The 19,378-nt window shown below is 47.6% G+C and overlaps 1 protein-coding gene across 3 annotated transcripts in view; it reads left to right on the top strand.

Moving 5' to 3' along the window:
* Positions 1–18,008, top strand: part of DAP (death associated protein) — a 76,906-nt gene extending 58,898 nt beyond the window's left edge. Inside the window, exons 3-5 of one of the 3 annotated variants that reach the window (XM_045393548.3) lie at positions 4,781–4,919; positions 14,574–14,616; positions 15,997–18,008. In XM_045393548.3, coding sequence (XP_045249483.1) covers positions 4,781–4,919; positions 14,574–14,582 — 148 coding nt within the window. In that variant the 3' untranslated portion in view covers positions 14,583–14,616; positions 15,997–18,008. The remainder of the gene's footprint in view (positions 1–4,780; positions 4,920–14,573; positions 14,617–15,996) is intronic. The other 2 variants (XM_015451150.3, XM_045393547.2) reach the window with 2 other exon arrangements.
* The last annotated feature ends 1,370 nt before the right edge of the window (positions 18,009–19,378 follow it).

Genomic DNA, 19,378 nt, shown 5'->3' with positions numbered 1-19,378 from the left:
GCTTTCTAATAGGAATTCCATTGACAGTTGTCTCGTTGGATTTTTTCTACCTGCATGATCATTTTCCCTTTTAGAACCATCATAGTTTTATCCTATTTAAAATACATACTTTGTACTTTGAACCATGGACACCCACCTCCCCAAAATTATACCATTTATCATATGACCCTTGAGCCTAAAGATTGCATTTCAAAATATAGACAATTAATAGAGTGATTTTTAAAGCACCTGTCTAATCAGCATTAAGCAGTCACCAGCACCTTCCCATAATTGAAATTCCCAAGAATGACTCTAACACATGGACGTGTTCGGAATCAAAGATGGAACCGTTTTTAGGGTAAATGTTACTTCCTGAAATCAAGCAACATGTAAAGTTTTTAATACATAGATGATCATTATACAGACTAATCATCGTACCAATTGTCCTCAGCCCTGCTGGACAGCTGCGCGTCTCTCCGTTGTAACGAGCTAACCATGTAATAAAGCACGGTGAGCAGGCACTTCCTAGGGCGGTGCCAGGAGCCTTTCTGAATCCTGCAAAGGACTGTGTCCAACGCCTGATCTAGCGTTTTTAGAGGTGGCCCACCTACAGCCAAGGTCTCCCAATGGTGTAGCTTTGGAGCTACACCTAGGCGGGCTTCCCCCCAGTATCTTCCACGTTGCCATGTAGTTAAACATGCACACTTTTTTTAAAATTTGCCCCTTGCCTTTAACGATAACTTACATTCTTCCTAAAAGTTATCTTCTCTGGAACATTTCATTAAGTAAAGGAAGCAGCCATTTTTGCTGCTTTATAGTGTTTGAATTGTTCAGGAGTGGAGGTGGGAGTGGAGGTGAACAGGGATTCCCACTCTTTGGTGCTGGGGGAACCTTTTCTCATAGTAATGTCCTCAAACCCTGCCCCATGGCACCGTGCAATGCTTAGAACAAAGGAGTGAGGAAACTCAAGGTGGGCACACTGGCATTCTTCAAAGAAGCCCTGAGAAACTCTGAAATTCCCCAGACTTGAAACAAATGAGAGAGAGAGAAAGGAAGTGTTATGCTTTAGAGGACAAAAAGCAATGACTAGACTGTCTTCACATAGGAAACTAATTCATTACTTATCGCCACTAAACATGAGCTTGTCAGTGGATGTCTATTCCAAACACAGTGAATACACTATTTTATGTAAACTCCCTATTCTACAAAGTAGGAATCATTCCCATCTTACAGATGGACACTGAGGCTTTGAGAGGCTGCTCATCTGAACTGAGATTTGACCCCAGAACCATCTGTTTTCTAAGCCCAAGCCCTCAAACGTGCCATGACACTGCTTTTGTCTGTGGTTCTGAATCGCCTCTGACTCCTGTAGAGATGGCAGCAGAATGTCTGGGATTTCTACACCAGGCTGAGGCCTCCCCCCAACCCCCTACTCCCTCCCTCACTGTCAGGAAGCGGTGCCTGGGCCGTGCCCCTCAGATGTGGTCGCTTCTGTATGTGTGATAAATTTTGAAAGTCTCAGTGGTGCAGGACCATCAGTACGTATTAAATCCATAAGATGTAAGAAGGGTAATTAACACTTCCTGTCATTATTTCCCCTTCTTTGCATCCGGGGAAAGAGGTAGAATAAGGAAGAGCAGGAGGAGGGAGGGAGGAGCCACACGCCAGACGCTGAAGTGGTCTGGGATGGGTAGAGTGCTGGGCCCACAGGAGCTTTCTGGAGCTGTGTCTAGAGGGAAAATGAAGGTCCCCGCCTATTTAAACTAGACGCCCAGTCTGTGGCTTTCACACTGCATGCAGAGTGTGGAACACGTCATCTACTGATGAGCCCTGTTCACCCGACACATCAGAACTTGGGGTTTTAGCCTTTCCTAACTAAAAAAAAATCTCTGTGAAGTTTTGACATCTGGATCAACAATTAGCCAACCATCTGTGGGTGGAATGCTACCTGGAGAGAAATATTTCAGAACCCCCAAATGACAGCATCCTTCCCACACAGACCCAGACCTGGCCCAGACCCAGAAGAACAGGTTGGGGTGAGGTTTTGTCCTGAAATCACAGTGTCCTGGAAACAGTAGGTCTGAGGAAGGGGCAGATTGCTGTCGCAGCCTCTTCACTGAGGGATTTGAAGACACTGATTCCAGTCATATGAAACTACCACCTCACTGCAAAGAAGGTGCTGTTAGACCAGTGCGAACTCAAGTATTCTCCCCTAGAAGAGCACCTCTGGCTGTGCCCTTTTGAAACATTTTATAAATTTCATATACCAAATTTAGAAGGAATTAGGTTCCAGGTTATTTTCTCTCGGGTTTAGAATTGTGTTTGCAGCGCTGGAGTTGAGTTCTATATACCTTTGGTCGGACTCATGTGACAATTAGCCACTCCTGGGGAGAAGGGGCACCTCGTGTCCAGGTGCCAGCAGCCCTTGCCCGCAGTGCCTGGCCAGGTTCCATTTCTCCTCGCTGTGGCCGAGCTGGCCGGAGCCTTCACGGGCTGAGAGGACCAGCAGTGCCATCTTGTGGGAATGTTGTCAGTGCTGAAGCCAGGCTGAAGGAGGGAGACGGCTTCACCTGTCACACTCTGAAGAAGGACGTTGCCCAGAAATGCCTGGGTGCAGTCGAGTGAGACGTTTCCCTCTGCTCACCAGCCATGCTAATTATTATTTTGCTGTCCAGAAAATTAATAGCCCAAATAAATTAAGACCAAGCCAAGAAGGTATTTCAAGAACTAAAAATGCAGGAATGGATTTGTTTTCCATCGACTTACTAGGAAATGTTTAAAAAGTCACCCCAGGTGGGACTATATTTTCCATAAACTCTGGAAGCGCAAAGCTACAGATTCCAAGCAGAGTCAAAACAAGAGTTTTGGAATTTATTTCTAGGCTGCCCTGCAGGCTCCGTGCTTTCCTGAGGAGAGTGGACGAAGAGACTGCTTTTCCCAGTCAATGAGCGCCTGTGCTGGGCCGCAACCTAAGTCACCCCTTCATCAGTGCATGAGAAGGGCCCCCGGCCCCAGTCACTTTGTGCGGGCAGAAGCTGATCGAGGGTGCCCCGTCCTCCCACTGCAGTGCTCTAGCGTCGTGTCCTCTCTGTTACACACGTGCTAAGCGCACACTGTGACTACCTTTCATCAGCACACAGACACGTGCTGAGCACACACTGTGACTACCTTTCATCAGCACACAGTGGGCGAGGCCCAGGGGCCTTTTCTTCTGCACTGACAGAGGGTTTGATTCGAGGTGCAGCCCAGTTCTCAAGGTCATTACCCTGGAAGAGCAGTCTCTTTGCCTTCCCTCCTCAGGAAAGCACGGAGCCCACCAGGCAGCCCAGAAGCAAATTCTGAAACTCTCTTTCGACCCTGTTTAGAATCTGTTGCTTTCTGCTGTGTGTGTGTGTGTGTGTGTGTGTGTGTGTGTGTGTGTGTGTGTGTCTGTGTGTGTACACATGTATACAGTCACCTAAGGAGGTAGGGTCTGTTGCTGTCCAGTTTTATGGACAAGGAAACTAAGCCTCAGAAAAGCCAAACACCAGCTCACCAGCTTGTCCCTGGCAGAGTCAGGATTTTAACCCAGATCATCCAACACCAGAGCCCACACTCATGGTGTCCATTTGCCACTGTCCCTCCTTTCTGTGGTTCTGAATCGTCTCTGGACCTGTCGGCTGCCTCTGGATCTGTTGGATGGTTTGAAGCCTCCCCTGCATTTTGTTCCCGAGACTGAGGAACAGAGTCATCTGAGATGGTAGAGATCTCAGCAACCCAACCGAAGAGCACAGCCCTTGTGCTTTCTCCCGGGCTCTGCCCCCAGGACCCCAAGCAAGATTCCAGCCTCTCTGAAGCACCATTTCTTCCTCCATAAAATGGAACATCGCCTGCCGAAGGAACTCAGATGAGCGAATGATTTATGTGGAAGTGCTTTGTGTGATAGTTAAATGCTAGAGACATAAGTGATCATTTTTCAGGAAAAAAAAAAATCCACTATCAAGTCAGAAAGTAAATCTTTAGGTAGATTTGAATGTATTGTACTGTCTGGTTGAATAAAGGACTCTCAGGTTACATTTAGATTGCTTACCTTAAAACTCTGCGTCTCTAAATCATATACAGAAGACAAGCTAAAACTTGAGGCAGCTAAGCCCTTTAAAATGAGGGGACTGGGCTTGGGGCCAAGATTACATGCCCTGTACGGCCCTCGTTCCAAGTCTGGTTCCCAGCACTTATCACTGTGCAACCCTCAGGCAAATGACCGGCCCTTTCTGATTTACCCTTCTAATCTGTGAAATGGACAGCTCCTGCCTCACAGGACCAAGAGAGTTAGATACAGCACTTCTAAGGGGAGCACCTAACTCAGCAGCTGGTCCATAGTACATAGTGGTGATTGGTAAACAGTAACTTTTATCACCTGAGACCATTTCTGTCCTTTAGGGAAAATAGAGCCCCAGTGGCTTATTAAAGGCCATGTGTCCCTGCCTTGTGTGTACACACTTCCCACTGATAGAGTACATTTACATGAAGAGGAGACAGCATTTGCAGAGGATAACTTGAGTAGACTTCCATAAACGCCGGTCAAAACTAACATGAAAATGATTCTGTTACATACAACTCTACAGTAATGCCTTTGCTGCCATTTTTATTACTTTCAGCGGGATCAGAGACTTGACCAGATTCCCAGTTTCACTACTACTCCGCGCACAGGGGTCTGTGTGTGTGTGTGTGTGTGTGTGTGTGTGTGTGTGTGTGTGTGCATGTTTCTCCCCATCCCAGAATGCAACTGCGTGGTAACTAAGCTGACCCGAATCCCTACCAGGATGCTTGGGAAGGAAGAGGCTGACCAGTCAGATGCACATCGGACCCCTTGCTGTTGCACAGAATCCTATTTTGGGGTAAAGAAGGGCACTGCATTTTTCCAAGAGTGCAGAAGCTCCCCCAGGGTTAAAGGAAGAAGGGTAAGGACCCCACAAAACTAGCTATGGTGAGCCAGGCTGGAGCAGGGCAGCAGATACAAATTACTTTGTCCACAGGTTGCCTATCAGTAGCAATCCTGTTTGAAGATTATTAACAGTCGGTCCTTTTGGGACACCTGGATTCATTTTCTGGCTGACCTGCTCTCTGTAGCCCAGGAGAAAGTATTATTGCAATATCGGTGTCCTGTGGGGACTGAGTAGGTACATGTGGGGTGTCACATACAGTTCTAGGCAAAACTCTAGAAACCACACTGGAATGCAGTTGGGAGAATAGCTGAGAGAGTGAAGGAATTTGAAATCATGCCTTTGAGTCTGGGAAAGGGATGTTCTGGGGGTTTGTGGTAACCTTCTTCAAATATCAAAGGGCTGTCCTTTGGAAGAGTCGTTAGACTTGAGATGGGCGCTGGACTAAGTGCAAGAAGACAGAATCCGGGCCCCTGGGAGACATCCAGGAGGCCCCCACTGAAGGCCCTCAAGCTCTTGACTGCAAAAGGATGAAGGTGTAGATTGCAGCAGCCGTCTGTCTGGTAGGGAACCTCCTGTCCAGCCCTAACTCACAGAGCGCGTCGCTTTACCCCTCTCAGAACTGGCGCAGAAACCACGCTGTCAGAGCCCCGCGATGGCGAGGGAGGGTGTAAAGCCTTAGAACACAAACGAACGTTAAGTCTTCTCAATTTTTATATGAGTTACGTGTTGGGATGGCAGTAATTTGAATATATTGAGTTAAATAGTTGCTGTATGGGAGTTTAGGGAAGTTTTAAAACTATGAATTTGGGTTTCTCTGCCCTTTCCACATTCGTTTAAAGATGAGACCATCAAACTCAGTGTTGATGAGATCTGCATTCCGCAGGGTTACTCCCTCACTGAGCGTCTCTGGCACTTCATCCTGCCGGTCTGCAGTCTCCACAGAGTGCCAATACGGTGTAAATCTTCTTCATTAAGAAAATTTAGAAAATAAGAAATAGTGAACTTTTGTTAAGGACAAAGGGTCCTTTTCAGAGTTTGATGTGGTCCTTACCAGATGGACAAGAGAGACCCACGTGCACGCACAGCAGGTGGCTGCTTAGTCTAGGTGTGAAAAAGCTGCAGTTTCTGCTAGTGTATAGGAAGTGTTATCTGGATTCTAATCCTGGCTAATTCTGCCTGGCTTGCAGTTCCTTTACATTTAAATAAGTGTGATTTTTTAAAGTCTGGAAAGGCCTGAGGATACGGGGCAGGCAGGGTTGATAGTTTTCACTCTCTCTGTTTCCTGAGAGAAAATAATGTTGCATCTTCAAAACAGCATCTGTCAGAATGATTTTCATCAGATCAAATAAATCCTCAAAGCAGCTATCATACTTTATAGACTTGAGAAATGCAGGTTATACTTTGCATGGAAGCCTAATGGCATTTAAAATAGGCGTGTTTTGCCTGTACAGCCTTACACCCAGACTCTTGACCAGGGTTTCTCGCTTGTGAGATTTTGTTCAAGCTACCATATCTCAAAGAGTTTAGTAACTGTTTTGACTATATGAACATCATAAATAATTATTTGCCAATTTAAGTTACTGTTAATTATAGTTGGAAAAAAGGATTGGGCTGTGAAGCCTTTGGGCCAAACTTGATGGAAACCTTCAGCAGCATACGCTGCGTCACGAGGCGAGTGACGTGAAGATACATATCGCTGCTAGACATCTTGGAAGAGGCCTGCCTTTTGCCATCTTTTCATGGGCAGCTGCCATATGTCCTTACAGCCAATTATGGCCTTTTCAGTTTTAGAGGAGAGAAGACTTTTGGGGGAGGACTTTTGGTTCATAAAGACTTTTAATGATTAATGATCAATACAGATTGATACTTATTATTCTGCGGCAGGGAAGCTTATTCTTAAAAATTAGTTGCTAAATCTAAACCACAGTACGATACCTCTTCACACCCATTAGAATAGAGCCTTTATCCAAAAAATCAAAATAAAACAGAAAACAACAAGTGTTGGCAGGGATATGGGGAAATAGGAACCCGTGTCCGTTGCTGGTGGGAATCTAAAATGGAACAGCCGCTGTGGAAAACAGGGTGGTGATTCCTCAAAAAGTTAAACACAGAATTACCATATAACCCAGCAATTCCACTTCTGAGTTACACACAAAATAATTGAAAGTAGAAACTCGAGCACATATTTATACACCCACGTCCATAGCTGCACCATTCGCAGCAGTCCAGGTGTCCATCAGCAGACAAATGGATAAGCAGAATGTGGTCTGTCCGTACAGCGGAATGTTATTCAGCCTCAAAACGGAATTCCCACACATGCTGCCACATAAATGAACCCTGACAATACTATACTAGATGGAATAGGCCAGACACAAAAAGACAAGTACTGTATGATTCCACTTAACCTGAGATCCCTAAGATAGTTAAACGCATGGAGATGGCCAAGGGCTGGGAGGAGGAGAGAATGGGGAGCTAGTGTTTAACGGGGACAAACTTTCTGTTGGGAATGATGAAAAAGTTCTGGAAATAGATAAAGGTGATGATAGCATAATATTATGAATATACTTAATGCCACTGAGCTGCATAGTTAAAAATGGCTAAAATGGTAATATTGTTTGTAATTAGTTGCTGAGCTGGCTGGGGTTTCCAAACGAAGTTAGAAGGGAGGGAGAGCTTGGACTGTCTTTAGCGATAACGTTTGCCTGGAGCAGACCAGAGCTAAAGGAGACCCCTCAGTCTGGTGTCCTGTCACTTCCCACCGAGTCGCCTCTTGGGGCTCGATAAGACTTTCTCACGAAACACAATTCTTGAATATTGTGTAAAAAGTGCAGTCTTTTTTTTTTTTTTTTTTTTTTGTTGTTGTTGTTGTTGAGACAGAGTCTCGCTTTGTCGCCCAGACTGGAGTGCAGTGGCCGGATCTCAGCTCACTGCAAGCTCCGCCTCCCGGGTTCACGCCATTCTCTTGCCTCAGCCTCCCGAGTAGCTGGGACTACAGACGCCCGCCACCTCGCCCGGCTAGGTTTTTTGTATTTTTTAGTAGAGACGGGGTTTCACCGTGTTAGCCAGGATGGTCTCGATCTCCTGACCTTGTGATCCGCCCGTCTCGGCCTCCCAAAGTGCTGGGATTACAGGCTTGAGCCACCGCGCAGTGCAGTCTTAAAGCAAGGGCCTCACCTGCGGAAGTGCTGGATACACAGGGTTCTTTCTTTCAGTGCCTTATTTCTTACCGGCACCAAACAGATGGGGGCGCTGAAGAACAGCAGTGCAGGATGAAGTCTCAGGTCTTCATGTTGCTCTTCCCCAAGTTAATTGGGTGGAATGCACAGTTATGGTTGTGCCCCAAAAGACTGCTCTGACCTAAGCTCTGACCTAAGCCACTGAGTGACTTTCCCTGTTCCTGCTCCTCAGCTCGGAGTCAGCCCTCAAGGTGTGCACGAGGGCAAGTTCATGGCCTTTCCGTCCTGAGTCCCTTTGACTGCAGCGCCAGACCCTCAGTCTTGCCATCACTCAGCCAAGTTGCCAGCACCACATCCAGCAGAATGACTGGCCACTTTGTATAGGATGTAGCACAAAGCACACCAACCCCTGGCTCATCGCCGCACCCGGCGGGCCTCACCTCACCCCCCACCACCCGATGGCTGGCAGAGGCACATTTCTGATGCTGAGCCTAGCATGATTTTCACTGACATGCCCTGTCTTTATGAGCAGAATCCAGCAAGCCACTAAAGCTCAGCAGATTCAGTCATGGCTCACCACAAAGGATCTATCCCCATAAAATTTGGGGTTTTGCAAGGACAGCGCCATCTGTGAATGCCTCCCGTGGACTCTTAGAATCTGCAACCTGCAACCACGGCCCTGGACGCTCCTGGAATGAGCTGGGACTGTGGGGGAAGGGTCATTCTTACTCCTGGGGGTCTCCTTTAGCCCCCAGAGTCTCCATGGACATTCAGCAGTTGTGATGGGACAGTGTCCTTGAGCAGCTCATGTGGGAGTGAGGTGCTAAATGTGGGTTTAGGAAAGGAAACAGCGTGAACTGGGAGTCAGAGGCTGGGTTCTAGGCCTCGGCTTCCCTGTGTGTTTTCCAGCACTCAGGCTAGGGCAGAGTGGTCATGATCTCGTATCATCACTGTTCATACACATTTCCCCTGGGACATACTCGAGGCCTGGAACCCCACCCTTGTCGTGATCAATGCAGGAGACGCCCAGAGGACATCATCTCTGAGGAGCACCGAGGGCAGGGAGGAAGGGTGGGACTGTGGCAGGTCCCTGGGTTTCAGACATCCGTCATCAGTGCACACAGGGGACCAGTGCTGGAAACAGACTCCTGATAGCCAGGTCCCCAGAGAGCCTCACGTGGTAGCTACTACATAGTGGGACTGGGCTCAACCAAGGAGCCTGTCAGGAAGACCCAACATGGAGGCCTCTCCAGGCTGGCACCCTGCTGCTGGACAGCACCTCTGCGTCCAGAGTTCCATCCACCTCTGCAAAGGGTGGCCTACTCACAGCGTAGACCACCCTCATTGCTGGGATCTCCTTTAGCCCCCAGAGTCTCCATGGCCATTCAGCAGTTGTGATGGGACAGTAATTCTGTGCGTGTGTCAGTCTTTATAAATACACACATACAGTAATACAGAATTACAAGTGATTTTAACTTTTTTTGCTTGTCTGCTTTTCAATAATGAATATGTACAGGCAGACCTCAGAGATATTGCAGGGTCTGCTCCAGACCACCATAATAAAGCTAATATTGCAATAAAGTGAGTCCCACAAACTTTTTGGTTTCACAGTGCACATAAAAGTTTTGTTTACACTCCATTGTAGCCTATTAAGTGTACAGTAGCATTACGTCTAGCATTACATCTAAAAAACAATGTGCATACCTTAATTTAAAATTAAAAAACAATTAAAAATTCTGTATGCTGATGATCATCTGAGCCTTCAGTGAGGCTCAGTCTTTTTGCTGGTGGAGGGTCTTGCCTCAGTGTTGATGGCCGCTGACTGATTGGGCTGGTGGTTACTAAAGGTTGAAGTGGCTGTGGCAGTTTCTTAAAATAAGACAACAGGCCGGGTGTGGTGGTTCACGCCTGCAATCCTAGCACTTTGGGAGGTCGAGGCGGGTAGATCACTTGAGGCCAGGAGTTCAAGACCAGCCTGGCAAACATGGTGAAACCCCGTCTCTACTAAAAATATAAAAATTAGCCAGCCATGGTGGTGTGCGCCTGTAATCCCAGCTACTCTGGAGGCTGAGGCATGAGAATCTTTTGAACCTGTGAGGTGGAGGTTGCAGTGAGCAGACATCGCACCACGGTATTCCAGCCTGGGCAACAGAGTAAGACTCTCTCCCTCTCTCAAAAAAAAAAGACAACAATGAAGTTTGTGAGATAGATCAACTCTTCCTTTCAGGAAAGATTTCTCTGCAGCATACGATGCTGTTTGATGGTATTTTACCCATGGTAGAACTTCTTTCCAAAATGGAGTCAGTCATCTCAAACCCTGCCACTGCTTTATCAATTAAATTTATGTAATATTCTGTATCCTTTTTTGTTATTTCAACAGTGTTTACAGCATCTTCACCAGGTGTAGATTCCAGCTCAAGAAACCACTTTCTTTGCTCATCCATGAGAAGCAACTCCTCATCCTTGAGGAGTTTAATCACTAGATTGCAGCCATTCAGTTCCATCTTCAGGTCCACTTCTAATCCTCGTTCTCTTGCTGTTTTCACCACATCTGCAGTTACTTCCTCCAGTGAAGTCCTGAACCCCTTCAAAGTCACCCATGAGGGTTGGAATCAGCTTCTTCCAAACTCCTGTTAATATTGATATTTTGACCTCCTCCCATGAATCATGAGTGTTCTTAGTGGCATCTAAATTCTTTCCAGAAGGTTTTCAATTTACTTTGCCCAAATCCACCAGTGGAATTACTTATTTCTTTAATAAGACTTGAAAGTTGAAATTACTTCTTGATCCATGGGTTGCAGAATGAATGTTGTCTTAACAGATATGAAAACAACATTAATCTCCTCTCCTTGTATACGTGGTCTTGGGTGGCCAGGAGCATTATAAATCAGCAGTAATACTTCGAAAGGAATCTTTTTTTTGAGCAGTAGGTCTCAACAGTGGGCTTAAAATAAGCAGTAAACCTTGATGTAAACTGATGTGCCGCCATCCAGGCTCTGTCATCCCATGTATAGAGCACACACACAGTAGATTTTACATAATTCCCAAGGGCCCTAGGATGTTTGGAATGGTAAATGAGCATTGGCTTCAAATTAAAGTCATCAGCTGCATTAGTTCCTAATAAGAGTCGGCTGTCCTTGGAAGCTTTGAAACCAGTCATTGACCTCCCCTCTCTAGCTATGAAAGTCCTAGAGTACATCTTTTTCCAATAAAAGGCTGTTTTGTCAACATTGGAAATCTGTTGTTTAGTGTAGCCACTTTCATCAATGATCTTAGCTAAATCTTCTAGAGAACTTGCTGCAACTTCTTCATCAGCAGTTGCTGCTTCACCTTGCACTTTTGTCTTCTAGAGATGGCTTCTTTCCTTAAACTTCATGAACCAATCTCTGCTAGTTTCCAGCTTTTCTTCTGCAGCTTCCTCACCTCTCTTAGCCTTCATAGAACTGAAGGGAGTTAGGGCCTCGCTCTAGATTAGACTTTGGCTTAAGGGAATGTTGTGGCTTGTCTTCTATCCAGACCACTCGAACTTTCTCCATATCTACAATAATGCTCTTTTACTTCCTTGTCACTCACCCCAGTGCTCACTGGAGTAGCATTTTTAATTTTCTCCAAGAACTCTTCCTTTGCATTCACAACTTGGCTATTTGGTAGAAGAGACCAGCCTGTCTGAGCTTCCGACTTGTCTTCCTCACTAAGCTTGGTCACTTCTAGCTTTTGATTGAAAGTGACAGACATGCGACTCTTCCTTTCACCTGAACACTTCTAGGCCATTGTAGACAATTGTAGAGTTGCTAGTTGTCCTAATTTCAATATTGCTATGTCTCAGGGAGTAGGAAGGCCTGAAGAGAAGGAGAGAGACAGGGAATGGCTGGTCAGTAGAACTGTCAAAACACATGCGACAAGTGTTGATTAAGTTTACCATCTTATAAGGGCACAGTTCGTGGTGCCCCAAAACAATTACAATAGTAACATCAAAGATCAATGACCGCAGAGCACCATAACAGACATAATAGTAATGAAGATGGACGCCCATAGACCTGCTTATGCAGAGTTGCCACAAACCTTCAATTCCTAAAGAAACACATTACCTGTGAACTGCAATAAGCCGATGCCATAAAACAAGGTACTTGTGTGTGTGTGTGTGTGTGTGTATGTGTGTGTGTGTGTGTGTGTAGAGGGGAGGGTGTTTACCTATATATGTACATAATTACTCAAGCTTCCTCAGCCACCTTTTAGGGCTCAGTTTGATGGGGAAGCTAATTCCCTTTATTATGCATGTATTCTTACTAGATTGACTCTCTATGGATGACATTTTTATCAAGTTTCTGGAGTGGGGTGATCTCCTGTATTTCCGCCTTTCAGAGCCTTGACAGATTAAAAAGCAAGTAAGACATGGAGACAGTGAAAGCCACTGTGCACTCCTGCTGTGGAAAGACGGCTGTGCCTTGTTGAAGATGATAGTATATGATTTGCTACCAGAGTGGGGCCATCCCTGCTTAAGGCTGTTCATAGATGTTTAAAAGAACATTCCAAAGGACTTTAAGAAACTTTGCACTGCTATTTCTGTATTCCTTTCCAAATCTTTTATAAAATGTTAGAATTCAGACCACAGTTCCCAAGCTTTGGATGCCAACTCCTTGGCCTGAATCCCTGGAAGCCCTCCCCTGTTAGTGGCATCAGGCACCACAGCAGGGTATGCTTTAAGAATCAAAATGAATTCAGTTATACCACGTGGTGGGGCTTAAACTGGAGCTGAGCTTACTCATCTCTGGCCGGCTATTAATCCTATAGCTAAATCATATACGTAAAGGAAGGGGAAGAAAATCCAACCTTGGTAACCATACAACTAACACTAAATAAAACCAAGGTCATGTATGGGGTATCTCTGTGCTGCTTCGTAAAACTTGAAATTTCTGAATCTCGCTAAGTAACAGAAATTACTTGGGGGAATTTCAGGTGCTTTTGGTAAACTCTTTGGGGAAGTAAACAGTCAGTGAACTTTCTGAATGCTGGGACTTTTGCCTGTAGCAAAACAAAACTAAGACAAGTTAAAAAGACCACCAGCAGCAGAGGAGAAGTAGAGCTGTGAAGAGACAGGCTGGGGAGCTCAAGGGATAAATTCTACCCCCTCTGCCCAGCAGGGCTGGCCTTAAGCAAAACTGAGCCAAGAGGGAGATGCTTCTTCTCCACCCACCTCCATGAGTGTTCCAGATCGATCGTGCTGTCCCAGCTGGGCTGACCTTGTATTCACCTCCTGCTCTTGGGTGCCTGTACCTCTTGGTGGAGGCATTTTGGAAGTGCACACACCTTATCCACTACCTTAAACTGTGTCCTGATGTTTTTAAATTTTGGCACATGTAGCCATCAAAAATAAATGTACAGAAGAGTATATAATTACATGGAGAGATGCTTACCATAGTCTTAGTTCAGAAGGCAGATTACAAAACAGTGTGACTATTTTTGTAAGAAAAAAGTTAAGAAGACGACAAGCACGTACATCTATGCATAGAAGGAAAGCCTGGAAGGATAGCGCCGTGTTAACAGCCGTGTTTCCAGGTGGTGGACCTGCTGGTGATTTGAGCCTGTTTGGGCTTCTCTGTTTTTTCACACTGGGCTGTATTGCTTTGGTACTGTATCCGTTCCCTCAATACTCCACAGTGTGGTGAGCTCAGTGTGAGTTAACATGTCAAGAGGTGACAAGTTTCCCAAGGACCTTATGTTTGTAATGCTCGGAGATTGATGGGAGATGGGAAGTTTGTGTTGGCTCTGGAATCTGCCCTGTGAGGATGCTGGAAGGGGAAGCCCAGGGTTGAGGAGGCAGTGAGAAAGTCTCCAAGTCCACGCCATGTAAAACTACTTCTCCCCTGCTTTAGCGAAGCGCCTGTTTCATGATCTCATTAAATCAAAAGAATTGGGCTTGCCCACAGTTAAAAGTGTTGATTTAACCAAAAAACAAAAATAGGCTAGGCACGGGGGCTCATGCCTGTAATCCCAGCACATTGGGAGGCCAAGGTGGAAGGTTGGCTTGAGACCAGGAGTTCAAGACTAGTTTGGGCAACATAGCAAGACCCTGCCTCCGCAAAGATAAAACAATTAGCCGGGTGTGATGATGCACGCCTGTTGTCCCAGCTACTCGGGAGACTGAGGCAAGAGGATCACTTGAGTCTAGGAGTGGAGGCTGCTGTGAGCTATGATCGTGGCTCTGCATTTCAGCCTGGGTGACAGAGACCCTGCCTCTAAAAACACTACAAATAGAAAGTGCTTGTAGGCAATTCACTTGCAGTTGGCTGCAGTCTCTCTCTGGTACTCGGGGCTGAACTAGCCTCAGGAGAAGGAGGCTCCCGAGCCCCGTAGTGTGGTCATTACAACAAATAATGCAGAGGAAGAGGTTCGCTCCCCATTCCGCCTCCACGCCCTCCAGCCTGGCTCTGCCACTGTGTCCCCTTTTTTGGACTGTTTTGTTAAATCTGCCTTTTCCCTTCTTGTTTTCCAGTCCACCTAAACCCACTGTGTTCATCTCTGGGGTCATTGCCCGGGTAAGTCTGGGAGTGTCTGCAGTGGGTTTGAGGCCTTTGCATGGCAGCATGGAGTCTCCTGGTTCCTTCTGGTTTTATTAAACTCTACCTGGAATAACCCAGCACCACTGCTCATCTCAATTGTGGCCATGGCTCTCTTGGTTGCCACATTTCCCCAGAGGGTGCTTCTGCAGACCCCAGGCCAGACTCACAGTTTGGGTCACATCCTTTACCTTTCCAGAGCCGCCCTTTGGTGAGACCCAACATTGTGACTTAAGCGCAGGCCTCCCACCAGTAAACCATCAGCGAACCCCTGCCAGCAAACCCCCACAGTATTGCCGTCCACAGGGCTGCTGTTCTCAGGACATTCACTTTCTTATCAGAGGATGCCTGAAGAAAGTGCCAGCGTTGGGGATAGCCCACTATTGGTGGAGCTGTGACCACAGCCAGCCAACCTGCCAGCCAGAGAAGTGTGGCTCCAGCCTGCTCGTGTGGGCCCCACTCTGGCCACACCCACAGTTGGCACGAAGCCCATTGATCCCTCTGGAAAATAGCGGGTCCCTCATGAGACTGGGCAGGCCGAACCTGGCTCTGTCTCGTAGGCGCCCTATGCATTTCCTTCCCGGCCAGCGCCCCAGGCCTAGCTCACAGGTGTGGTGGCACATCTGAACTTAAGATCCTGGATTTGGTTCTGTCCTGCCCCCAATGTAAATAGTCACAAATACAAATGTAGCAGAAGAAAGCCCCAGGCATCTAAGTCAGTTCTGTGGGAGTCGCGTGTTCCTGTGTCTCACGGCATGGGGCAGAGCCAGTGAGCATTCTTGCTGTCCTGCCAGCGTGTGGGCCTCAGTGCCACCTGCCATTCCCCGGTTCTGATGGCCTGGGCCCCCCACCACCCAGAGGGGACAGGCTTCCACCCTCCTTTACCCATTCACAGTCCATGCCCGCCCTGCACGGACACTGGTGGGCGCCGGCCTGGGGCTTCCTCACACATGAATCCCATGCTTCCTGCAGAGATGCTGTTGGGCGCTGGCCTGGTGCTTCCTCACATACAAACCGCATGCTTCCCGCAGGGACGCTGGTGGGCATTGACCTGGCTCTTCCTCACATACAAACCCACTGCTTCCTGCAGAGATGCTGTTGGGTGCTGGCCTGGGGACTGCCTCACCCATGAACCCCATGCATCCCGCAGGGACGCGGGTGGGCATTGACCTGGCTCTTCCTCACATACAAACCCACTGCTTCCTGCAGAGATGCTGTTGGGTGCTGGCCTGGGGACTGCCTCACCCATGAACCCCATGCATCCTGCAGAAACGCTGGTGGGCACTGGCCTGGGGCTTCCTCATCCATGAACCCCATGCTTCTTGTTGATCAACCTGAGCTTTCTGTGTATCCTGACAGGGTGACAAAGATTTCCCCCCGGCGGCCGCGCAGGTGGCTCACCAGAAGCCGCATGCCTCCATGGACAAGCATCCTTCCCCAAGAACCCAGCACATCCAGCAGCCACGCAAGTGAGCCTGGACCCCACCAGCCTCCCCCGCGGCCCTGGCTCTTCTGTACTTGGTATTTCCCTGACAGAGAAAACCAGCACTTTCTCCCAAATCCTGCTCTGCTGGGAAATCTAAGGCAAAACCAAGTGCTCTGTCCTTTGCCTTACATTTCCATATTAAAAACTAGAAACCGCTCCAGCCCAAACCTTGTTTATGGGGAGTCCGGTTGGATGTCGTTTGAGGATGATTGCGCCCCTAGAGGTGCCATTAGCAGAATTTGCCAAGATCTGAGAAAAACTTTTAGCTTTAGTTCTATTTCAGCAGTCGCCTGACATCCTTGTCTGTGGTCTTAAAAACAAGAAGGCGCACATTTGAAAGGATGAGATTAAGGTTAGGGGAAAAGCTCAGCCATTGCATGCTTTTTAGTATTGGGACAGTAAAATCTTAACACCTGCGGGAAAGTAAGAACTAAGGGAATGAGTTTGGGCGGCCCCTCAGAAAGACCATTAGAGGCAGGGAAGAGCAACGCCAAATTTCCCTCCCTTGTGAGATGGGGGATCCTGTGCAGGCTGAGGAGGCACCCATGAGAAAAGCCAAAAAAGCAGAGCGAGACTCCGTCTCAAAAAAAAAAAAAAAAAAAAAGCATGCATCTTAGAAATAGCTCCTCAATTCCAAGAGTCAACATTAGAAATAGCTCCTCAATTCCAAGAGTCAACATGCCAAAAAATGAGGCTGGAGGCAGGTAGCTCCGAGGGAGGACTGCTGGTATGAGATCTCGGCATGGCAAGCCCAGCATCACCTCAGCCCAGACAGGCTCCACCAGGAGATCAAGCAAAGCTGGCCTTAAGGAATCACCTCCTGAGCCACTTCAGAGTCTGGAAGTGACCACGGACCAGGGTGGAGGAATAGACTTCTACTTCATTCTGGGACACTTGAGCCAGGGAGTTGAAAGCTTGGAAAGAGCAGATAAGAAACCTGCCCCTTGTCTCCCTAGGGACGTGAGACACCACATTCCATTTGTGCTAGAAAAACCTGTCCACTGATGGGTCTAACCATTCCAAATGCTTTCCACCCCGTGTGCACAGCTGCCTGGGTCCGTCGTCACTTGGGTGCGTCACGTTGTCCTCCGATTTTTAGATGAATTTCCTGTCTAGAGATGTCCTAGTCTGCTCACTGGCTGGTGGCAGTAGAGTACCCTGCATCTCCGAAAAGCCAGAGGGTTCGCCTAGTCAGACGAAACTCCAGAACGGTGCTTGCGGAGGGCCTGACTGTCCTGCTCACCCACAGCCGATCTGCTGCAGGCCAGCAACCATGCCGTGAGCACCTGCCAACCACCAGCCTTTCTGGTACTGTTCTGTTCACATCTGCCTGCTGGTGAGGGCAGAGGCAGACCTGGTCAGACCCAGCGCCCATCCTCCCTGAGGGAGCACAGCACAGCCTCACACTTGAAAGGCAGTGTTTGGTTTCCCATCTAATCAACTTAAGGGAAGCCGGCGTGTACCCTTCAAGACCCTGTCGCCACCTGTTTCCTCATCAGTTTGGTATAAACTGAGGGTGGCTTTTGGAGACCCAAACTTGGTCAGCAGCGCTACCATGGAACACCCCAGCAAGCACCTCCCAGCCTGCCTTTTGGAGTAGCACCCAGGAGGGGATGCTGCGCTCCAGCAACACCAGGTCAGGCCCGTGCAGACCCCTGCCCCTGCCGCTGCAGAAATCCAGAAGCATGCTGAATGCTTCTCAGTCTTCAGCCGGAGGGAGGGCTGTGATTTCCAGAGGTGTGCTTTTTATGTACTTTTAGCTAGATCTGGCATGCATCTGTGGCCTTTAGATCATTAAATCCAAACTGTTTGCCTAAGTGAGTGTATCAGTTGTTAACTTCAAGAATATTGATGATTTATAATAAAGCTCCTGCATTTCTCTCCAGCTTTGTTTTTTCTTGTAGATCAGAGATTCCCTTTTATATTTTACCGGGGTTGCCAGATGGTTTCAATAGAAGTACAAATACCCATACATGTGTACATGATGGGCGTTTTCAAAACTTATTTTCCAGATACAAAAGTCGAACTCTTGGACACCTGGTGACTCGAGTCTAATTATCTACTTAAAATGTCATAACATGGAAAAGCTTAATACCATTGATTAAAGCATATTACTTGGGCCCAGCAGCTGGCCTGTGCCAGGAAGGCCCTTTGGGAACAGATGTAAGAGAGAATGATTAATAGTAAGCCCAGGGGTGACGGTGAGCAGCTTTTGATGTACAAGACGTTTGCCTTAATCAGAAGGTCTCCTGTAACCCTTGTGAGAAAATAATCACAACTATTAGACTGGCGATCCAGAATCAAATCGGAATTTGAGTGGGAGGGGCCTGAGGTTTTCTCACCCAGGGCTGTATTTGTCAGAGAGCACCAGAGGGAGCACCAGGGGCCGCATTCACAGCCCCAGCTTGGGTGTAGCTGGAGTCTACACCTCCAACAACCCTGGCCTTGTCGGGTGTTGCCTCTGAAGCTGCTGCTTGTATTCCTGCCTCCTGTCTCCCATGCTAAGCTGAGGAAAGGAACGAGGGGCATACTCATTTTCTGTCACTGGGCAGAGTCCATTCTCAGTAAATATATGGTGGTTGCCAGAAATGCCAAGCATCCAACAAGCATGGAACAGAACCACCCCCAGGGCTCTCCACATCATTCCTGAACATCATTATCCAGTGTCAGTTTTCTATTGCTGCCTTAACAAAGTCACAAATTAAGCCACAAACTGTGTGGCTTAAAACAACGGGAGTGTGTTCTGTCACAGTTCTGGAGAGGTTTGAAATCAGTGTGTTGGCCAGGCCACACTCCCTCCGCAGGCCCAGTGGGACTTTCTGGCCTCTCCCAGCTCCTGGCGGCTCCTGACGGCTGTGGCCATCCTTGGCGTCCCTTGGCTTGTGGGCAGCATCACTCCGGTCTCTGACTCCGCCGTCACATGGCCATTCCCTGTCTGTGTGTCTGTCTCCAAATCTCCCTTGTTTTCTGAGGACACCAGTCATTAGATGAATGCCCACCCTATTCCAGTATGACCTCATCTTCCCTGATTACATCTGCAGAGACTCTGTTTCCAATTAAGGTCACATTCAGAGGCACTGGGATTTAGGACTTCAACATATCTTTTGGGGGAACGTCATTCACCCAAGAACATCACCTATGTGCCGAAAAGCCAGAAACCTCACTCCCAGCTCACACCATTTGAAGAACAGTTCACTTAGTGCATTGCTTTTCTGCAAAAACTTTGCTGGGAGAACCTTTACCTGCTGCAGGTTT

The sequence above is a fragment of the Macaca fascicularis genome, chromosome 6 (assembly GCF_037993035.2).
Source record: "Macaca fascicularis isolate 582-1 chromosome 6, T2T-MFA8v1.1".
NCBI lineage: Eukaryota > Metazoa > Chordata > Mammalia > Primates > Cercopithecidae > Macaca > Macaca fascicularis.
Note: the sequence above shows the minus strand (reverse complement) of the source record. Positions and strands in the feature narration are given on the sequence as shown.